The 8,949-nt window shown below is 43.7% G+C and overlaps 1 protein-coding gene across 1 annotated transcript; it reads left to right on the top strand.

Moving 5' to 3' along the window:
• The first annotated feature begins 2,175 nt into the window (after positions 1–2,175).
• LOC105913742 lies at positions 2,176–5,758 on the top strand. The gene is made up of 6 exons (XM_012843598.1): positions 2,176–2,748; positions 3,335–3,409; positions 3,544–3,717; positions 4,261–4,405; positions 5,144–5,254; positions 5,673–5,758. The coding sequence occupies exons 1-6, from the start codon at positions 2,176–2,178 to the stop codon at positions 5,756–5,758; spliced, it is 1,164 nt and encodes a 387-aa protein (XP_012699052.1).
• Positions 5,759–8,949: the final 3,191 nt, after the last annotated feature.

Here is an 8,949-nt window from a genome sequence, read left to right as displayed (position 1 = left end):
TAAGAAGGACTAAATGTGAACTAATTATAAAACTAATTGTATAAGCCGTGGCTAATTTGCGAGACGAATTTATTAAACCTAATTAATTCATGATTAGCACATATTTACGGTAGCATCATATGGTCAAGTCATAGATTAATTAGGTTTAATAGATTCGTCTAGCAAATTAACTTTCATTTATGTAATTAGTTTTATAATTAATCTATATTTAATACTCTTAATTAATATCTAAATATTAGATACGATTGCCACTAAACTTTAAACTTTAGGCAAGAACAAACATGCCCTTAAGAAAAGGAGATCCTTGCTTTAGAAGGAATAGGCCAACCAGCTTGTAACACGTCGTCCTCCGAAGCTTGCACCACGCCCCGTTGCCCTCGCGGGCGCTCGGGGCGCCACCAGCCGTGCGTTCGTGGTGCGCTGCCCCGGCGTCCGATCTTCTGCGTCCTCCGTCCAGGTCTACACTGCATGCAGGCCGCGGGATCTGACAGCCGCAGCACCTTGGATCGAGCCTGCGGCGGTGAAGGGCGGAGACCTTCGCTCAGGCACCAGCTCTCGGCTGTGGGACAACTTGTTCTGTTCATTCTCGCTGCTCCCTCCCCCGCCGCTCAAAGGTCGCATCTTTCCCCGCCTCTTGCTGCCCTTCCAAGTGACAAGCAAGTTTTTTGCGTTGTTTCTCTGATAGATTGAGAAAAATAATGCGCTTGGCTTCAACTCCGGAGGCGACTGTCAGATTTGGGAGCTGCACATCCTCTATGCTCGGCAGGTTGGGCCTTCAGAACTTCAGTTTGACCCCATCTTTCATCTTCATATTGATTTCATTTTTATATCCATCAGATCACTGTAGGTGGTGCCGGTTAATGCTAGTCCCTTTTCTTAACACATAGCATTTTAGATTTTTTTTTTTGCCTCGAATGTTTGAGCGTCTAGATTTTCAGATCAAGCTAGGTTCTTCTTCAGTAGTTTCAATTGAAACATGATTATTATGAGCAGACAATACTGGTCAGTGGAGCGAGAAGAAAGGGAGTTGAATCTGAACCCTGACAAAACTGAAACCTATATAGCTAGCGACGCGTATGGGAGCTATGTATTAACCTTAAAAGCAAACAGATGCAGTCTCCTCTCACGCCTGACAATAATGGATGCCGTTCTTTGTATTGTTCTCCGTTTTTCTGAACCCTGACAAAACTGAAACCTATAATGCATGCCGTTCTTTGTATTGTATAGCTAGGATGGGAGCTATGTATTAACCTTAAAAGCTACGTTTTTTGAATAATCAGTTTGGTAAGCTAGCCTTCTGTTAGTATATATGTTTCTAAAATTTGGGAACTATTCAATATGGGCTTTCTTGTCAGCTTTGGCTTTCCTTTTCCTAGAAATAACAGATCTATTTTAGATACTGATGGATGCAGAGTGTTTCTGAAATGATCATGCATGTTACTGTTGGTACAGAAAATGAACTGAACTGTAGCTAATACTGAATGGATTCCTCGAGCTGAATTGGACACAATCAAGCATTCATTTATGAATAGGCTCAATGTCAATGAGGAGGCCTGATACGGGGTGCGGCGAGAACCTGGAGGGTACGGTCATTTTCAAGGTATTCTAGCAATACCCTTTTGGGGGGGTGTTTGGGAGGGGGGCTAAACTTTAGCCCCCCCCCCCAATTTAGCTAGATTTTAATCCTTCTCATTCAAACACCTAGCCTAAAGTGAAAGGGCTTAATTTTAGCCCCTCATAATCCATTAGCCCCTCCAAGGGATGCTAAAATGGACTAGAGAGGCTAAAAGTGGTCCCCTCGTCCAAAATTCCACCCGGTACCCTCCCGCACCCCCTCTCTCTCCTCCCACTCCCGCACGTGCGCCGCCATCTTCTCCCCCCACTCCCGTTCCTCATCCACTCCCGTTTGGATCTCGCACCTCCGCCGCTCCCTTCCCTCACCGCGCCCCCTCCGCCGACGCGCTTCCGTTGTTCTCTCCCTTCCACTAACCCCGCCTCCGTCGCCCTCCTTTTCTTTTCCACCCCGCCGCCTTCCTTGCGTCGCCACCCCGCCTCCGTCCATCCCTCCCCACCACATGCGGCGGCGGCGTCCCCACCCCACGCCGCTCTAGATCCAGAGGCCCCCTCCCCCCCGAAGTGCGCCGCCGAGCTACTCGCGCGTGGTCATGGACGGCCATGGCGACGACCCTTCTCGCAGCCAGACTACCCTTCCCCTCCGGCGCCTTCAACCTTTTCTCGCAGGCGAAGTCGTACCAAGGGCCAGGATCCGGGATGCAGGCCTTGGATCTGAACTCGCAGGTCGACGAGTTCCCCGCCTTCACCTCGTACGCCGACATCCTCCGGGGTGACGACGACGGAGTTGCTCGAGGGCACGGTGCTCGCACCCTTGGGCTTCGCGTGCCCCGCAATGGTGGCGGAGGCAGCAAAGGAGGAGGCATCAGAGGTGGCGGCGTAGGGGGGAGCAAGGTTCGCGGCGCCGGGGGAAGCAGAGGATGCGGCGCCGAGAGAAGCAGAGGTGGCGGCACAATCCGTGGCGGCGGCAGTGGCTGTAGCAGAGGTAGTGGGCGCGCGACTAGGAACCTGTTCATTGGATCCACATCTGATGGTGGTGCCGGCGGCGGTGGACATGCCGGTGGGCATCATCGAGGTGGAGCCAGTGTTGATGAAGAAGGTTTCTTGTATGCTGACGAAGGAAACGCTCTAGATGTTGCTGATGGCGTCGAAGTGATCTTTCCTGGCTCTTCTAAGGTACTGATCTAAACTTGAACTACAGCTTATATGTGTATGCAATTATGCTGTGTTGATGCTTGAAGTGATGGTAGTCAATGTCCTGATTGCTGTGTTGATGCTTCAAATGATGGTAGGCAATGTTCTGATTGGTGATTGTTGTAGTAATCTAGACGTGTTGATTGCTGTGTTAATCTAGGCAATGTCCTGATTGCTGTGTTGATGCTTCAAATGATGGTACTCATGCTTCATTTGATTGCTGATTCTTCTAGTAATCCAGCAGTACTATGCAATGTTCATGTGCTGATGCTAGTAAGAGTAGCTAAGCTGTTCATGTGCTGATGCTTCAAATTATATCCTTGTGTGTATGCACTAGATTAAAGCTGACAAGGCATCTTGGTCAGAACCAAATACACTTTTGTTCTATAATTTGTGCGTTGAGCAAATTAGAGAAGAGAATTGTCACAAAGCTACCATGTCCACAAAAGGTTACAAAACAGTTGCAGAAAAATATTTCTTAGCAACTGGATTGAAACATGAAAGGAGGCAGTTCATGAATAGGCTACATGAATTGAAAACATTGTAAACTTTCTGGAGGGGCTTGCAGAAAGAAAGTGCCTTGGGCAAGGCTTCAAATGGTACTGTCATTGCTCCAGATTGGTGGTGGGATCAAAACACAAAGGTAAGTACCATTTCAGTGTTGTCCGTGTGTTCCTGTCTTATGAAGTTTTGTAACCTCAACATGTATTTGTTTTGCAGGGCCCCAAATCAGAATGTAAAAAATTCAAATATGGTGTTCTAGAGTATATTGATTAGCTAGAGGAGATATTCCATGAGGTTGTAGTAGATGGGTCTACCTCCTTTATACCTGGAGCAAAAGATGAAGAAGAGGAAGAAGGAGATGAAGAAGAAGATGAAGAGCTTCATGGAGAACAGGGGTTCCCTTTTGGTTGTGATGACAGCCCGATTAGTACTAATAGCAGGAAGACGGTTAGTAGTACTAGCACTAGGTCCACTGCCACAAGCCCTGGAAAGAAGTCCAAGAGCCCTATGGTTCAGGTTATGCACAAGATGTTAAATAAATGGGTTGAATCTGATGCTAGGCATCACAAGATGTTGAAGAATAAGGTGGACGAGAAAGCTACCAAGGAGTTGAAGGAAAGAGCATAGTTGAAGAAGTGTCAAGAATTGGCCTTAGAATATGGTGCTGCTCCTGATAGTGTTGAGTACTATGCTTGTCTGACCATTTTTAAAGACGGACTGCACAGAGAGTTCTTCTGCAATATCCCAACTCCTGAAGCTAGGCTGATTTTCTTAAAGAGATGGTGCGAGGAACACAAGCTGTATTAGTTTAGGGCCTGTTGATCATTGTTGGAGATGTCATAATGTTAGCTTTATAATGAACTGAGTTGTTTGCTACTTTGCTGCTAAGAACTGTTTGAATAAAATGAATAGTGTGTTGCTGTCTTAGTGATTGATATGTGCTAACCTGATGCTCTAACAGTACTAACCTTTGCATTGTTTATGATTTAGGATGCTAATTCTTCAACTGAGTTTTCAAGTGATGATGAGGATAATCATACCATGGAAGATTTATCTAGTGAAGATGAAACTATGGAGTTCATAATGCACCGTCGTAAGAGGAATCGGGAGTTCGCCAATATGATGTTAATGTTCGGTATGTACTACGAATCTTCCATACACAAAGCTCCAAGGAGGGTTGCAACTGTGACGGGCATTGAATGGGTAAATGAAACACTGTCAAGTACGACCTCTTGTTATAACATGTTTAGGATGAGTTGCCCATTATTTCATCAACTTCATGATTTATTGGTTGACTCCTATGGTTTGAGAGGGACTCAAGATATGTCAACAGTGGAGGCTTTAGGAATGTTCCTATGGATACTTGGTGCACCGCAGTCACTTAGGCAAGTTGAGGATCGATTTGTAAGGTCGTTGGAGATAATAAGCCGTACGTTCGACAAAGTGTTATGCATTGTTCTTAAGCTAGCAGTAGATAATATTAGGCCACTCGACCCTCAATTTAAGACGGTGCACAAAAGATTACTAAACCCTCGGTTTGCTCCATATTTCAACAACTGTATAGGAGCTATAGATGGCACACATGTACCAGTTGTGGTGCCAAGTGATAAGGTGGTGCAATATACAGGGAGACATGGGTATACCACACAGAATGTGCTAGCTATTTGTGACTTCGACATGAGGTTTACATTTGTTGTTAGCGGATGGCCTGGATCGGTCCATGATATGAGAGTGTTCAGTGATGCCATAAAAAAATACGGTGACAAGTTTCCACATCCTCCTACAGGTACACTAGTTTCTATATGATAGTCTCTACATTTGTGCATACATGTTGTCTAGTTCTTTTACCTAATAAGTTTGTCTTCATTTGTAGGCAAGTTTTACCTAGTTGACTCGGGGTATCCTAACCGTCCCGGTTACCTAGCACCTTACAAGGGTACGAAGTACCATCTACCGGAGTTTCGTAATGGTCCAATACCCAAAGGTATGCAAGAGACCTTTAATTATGCACATTCATCCCTTAGAAATGTTATCGAGAGGTCCTTTAGAGTTTTGAAGATGAAGTGGAGGATACTATTGGGTATACCAAGTTTTCTAATGCTCAAGCAAAGCAAAATTATTGTGGCATGCATGGCAATTCACAATTTTATTCGAGAGAATGGTATTGCCAATAGGGAATTTGATTTGTGCGATCGTGATGAAAATTTTATTCCAATGCCCGGAACTTCAAACTGTGGAGGAGATAGGACAAGTACCCAAGGAGGAGATGAAGATAACAACATGAATGCATTTCGAGATGAAATAGCTCATGCCTTGTACAATAGGTCATAAAAAATTGATTTCAATGTTGTAATGATAATGTATTTTTAGTTTCATTTTGGGGTTATTGGATATTGTAATAGACATAATATTTCCTTCTCATGCACTGTCCGTAAGAGTGAAAGAGAAAGAGAAGAAGAGAGAGGAGAAGAATCAAGAGGCAAAATGAACGAGAGGCAACAAGTAGTGCGTAGAAGAAAGGGAGGCAGCAACCGCGGACAAGTGCTTGCATGCATGCATGCAAGGAGGCGCGGGTGCATGCAAGGAGGGCCATGGGAAGCAACAGTGCATGCATGCATGCATGCATGCGAGCCCAGGCAGAAAAAAGGCACGGGACAACGCAGCGCGCGCAGGCGGGAGGGGCAGCGCGGGTGGGAGGGGCAGCGCGGGTGGGAGTGCGGGAGGGGCAGTGTGGGAGGAGGAAAGGAGGGGTATGGGAGTCATTTTGCTTATTAGGTGCTAAATTTTAGCCTCCCACCCAAACACCCTAGATGCTAAACTTTAGCCCCTTCATTTGAGTGGGCTAAACTTTAGCCCAAGGCTAAACTTTAGCCCCTCCTCCCAAACAGGCCCTTAATCCATTTTCAAGGCTGCACATGTTGTGGTCTTACACTGTGATCGTCATCATCCATCAGATAGCAGAGCACAGCTTCTCCATTTAGTATAATGTGCTTTGTACCAATAGGCAATAGAATGACTCATCAATATTGCTATCCGATAATGACCATAATCGCATAAAGCCCTAATGTCATTTCAAGGGCTCCATCAGATAAATAAATTGCATGCACTTCGTCCTTGGCCATCAGATGATACATTTCTCTATTATTTCCTGAAGCAAATCATATTGATATGCATTGCCTTACAGTCCCTACTTGATTCATTGGACCAACAGGGTATGTATATTGTTGCGAAGACAAGAGTGATTGATCTTTCTTGGTCACCAAGCCTTAAATTATCGTTGTTTCTCATTTCCCCCTTGCTGAAGTAGGCCTTTAAAGAAACATCCAAGGATGGCTACTTTGGAGAGGACAATGAGTTTGCTACCTGGTTGAAGGAAGAAAATGGCAAATATTTCTTGGATTTGATCTGCACTGACAAAATTGGCGACCATACAAGTATAGTAAATTAATCATGTTATTAGAGTGTATTTGGATTTTTCGTTGTGCTTCGATGTAATCTGCATGGACAGATCTCTATTTTTCTCTTCTGACAGGTATATAATTGGTCCAGAATGTAGTTAACCACTGAATTTGTGCCGGAAGCATCTGTAATTCCCTTAACTTTTGCATATTATACTGATCGAAGTGAAATGTGAAGCAATTTCAGCCTTATAAAGATTCAAGTATTAAGTTCTCCCTATTCTAGAATTGCTACAATCTTTACATATTATACTGCAGTTTTACTGATAACGTAGGCTTTAAGTCTTAAGTTGGTTGCACTCTACTCAGAATTTATTTATACATTTTTAAAATAAGTATCTGTTGGAATATTTGGGCCAGGCTCATTTATTTCATTTAATCTCAAGGCCCACGATTAATGCTAGGTGGTTAAAGTGGTTAATCCCAAATGGGTAGTTAAGGAGTATCTTAACCAACTTAAATTGGTGGACTATCTGTGCACTAATTGAGAAGTTGAGGAAGAGAGAAAGGGTGCCACGCGCTCGCTCGTCAAGCCGTGCCGAGCCGCAGTGCGACGACGTGATGTGTGGGCTAGGTTTGGTCTAGTTTTGCAGTTTTTAATCATGAGTTGATGACTAGTAACTGACGCTGTGTTTAGTGACTAGTAACTGACGTGGTTTGAAAGGCTGACACCAATGACTAGTAACGGTTGGGGGTTACTGGTAACTGATGGTGACTAGTAACTGCTGGAGGTTACTGGTAACTGATGGCTGGTTAATGGCTATCAATCACCTGTGACAGTGTCCAAGTTCGTTGAATCTCCTTCCTCTTGTGTCTATAAAATGATGCTCATACTCTAGTTAACACGCATGAGAAAACCACTCTCTCCTTTCTGCTGCTGCCCTCTTCTTGGAGGGATTTTGCCACTTCTCTGAAACATAAGAGACAACAGTTCAGCATTGCTAATCTTATTGGATCTTTGGATGTTGAAGAGAAGGCGAGGGCAAAAGACACTCGCGGGAAAGGGGTTGTTGGATCTTCTAGTGCCAATCTAGTGCAGAAGAACAATCCCAATGGATTCCACAGTAAGAAGAAGAATAACAAGCAAGATAACAATGTAAAGACTAAGTAGACAACCACTTTTAAGAAGAAGAAGAACAACGGTAATTGCTACGTTTGCGATGAACCTGATCATTTTGCTAGTGAGTGTGAGAACCGCAAATGGAAAGGCAACAAAAAGTCAGTGAACATGGTTATTGGTGAAACTGCAGGAACGTCGGGGTATGGTAATTTATTACCTACAATTCTTTTAGTTTGTCATTCACCTGAGTGGTGGATTGATACTGGGGCTAATATTTATGTGCGTGCTGATGTTTCCTTGTTTTCATCTTATCAGGTTGGGGGGACTTGCTCCTTGTTGATGGGGAACAGATCTCATGCACGTGTTCTTGGTGTTGGTACGATCAATCTGAAGCTTACTTCGGGAAAGACCGTGCGATTGAAGAACGTGCAGCATGTCCCCACCATCAAGAAGAATTTTGTCAGCGGCTCTCTACTGTGTAGAGATGGTTTTAAATAGTTTTTGAATCTAATAAATGTGTGCTGTCTAAGTATGGGATATTTGTTGGTAAAGGTTATGAATGCGGAGGCTTGTTTCGTTTATCTTTGTCAAATGAATGTAATAGAGTTGTGAAAAATGTGGTTAATGTTGATGAGTCTAATGTTTGGCATTCACGACTCTGTCATATTAATTTTGGTTGTATGGCACGGCTAGCAAATTTGAATATAATTCCGAAATTCACCTTAGTCACAGGTTCTAAGTGTCATGTATGTGTGGAATCAAAACAACCTCGCAAGCATCATAAGGCTGTGGAGGCGAGGGATTTGGCACCACTTGAACTAATTCATTCTGACTTATGTGAGATGAATGACGAGTTGACAAAAGGTGGTAAAAAGTATTTCATGACCTTAATATATGATTGCACTAGATATTGCTATATTTATCTGTTGAAGTCAAAAGATGAAGCTTTACACTATTTTAAGATCTATAAAGCTGAAGTAGAAGACCAAATTGAAAGGAAAATTAAATATGTAAGGTTGTTGAGAATATTTTTCAAATATGTTCACCTTGTTCTGCGAGGAACATGGCATAATTCATGAGAGGACACCTCCCTATTCACCTCAATCAAATGGGATTGCAAAAAGAAAGAACCGCACTCTAACTGATTTGGTTAACACCATA

This window comes from Setaria italica, chromosome II (assembly GCF_000263155.2).
Source record: "Setaria italica strain Yugu1 chromosome II, Setaria_italica_v2.0, whole genome shotgun sequence".
Lineage (NCBI taxonomy): Eukaryota > Viridiplantae > Streptophyta > Magnoliopsida > Poales > Poaceae > Setaria > Setaria italica.
Note: the sequence above shows the minus strand (reverse complement) of the source record. Positions and strands in the feature narration are given on the sequence as shown.

Excerpts from the sequence above, each read along its gene's own strand:
- LOC105913742 (XM_012843598.1), top strand. The coding sequence starts at position 2,176 with ATGGCGACGACCCTTCTCGCAGCCAGACTACCCTTCCCCTCCGGCGCC. Across the intron at positions 3,718-4,260 it reads GTACTAATAGCAGGAAGACG|GATGCTAATTCTTCAACTGA; the intron begins GTTAGTAGTACT and ends TTTATGATTTAG. Across the intron at positions 4,406-5,143 it reads CAATATGATGTTAATGTTCG|GCAAGTTTTACCTAGTTGAC; the intron begins GTATGTACTACG and ends CTTCATTTGTAG.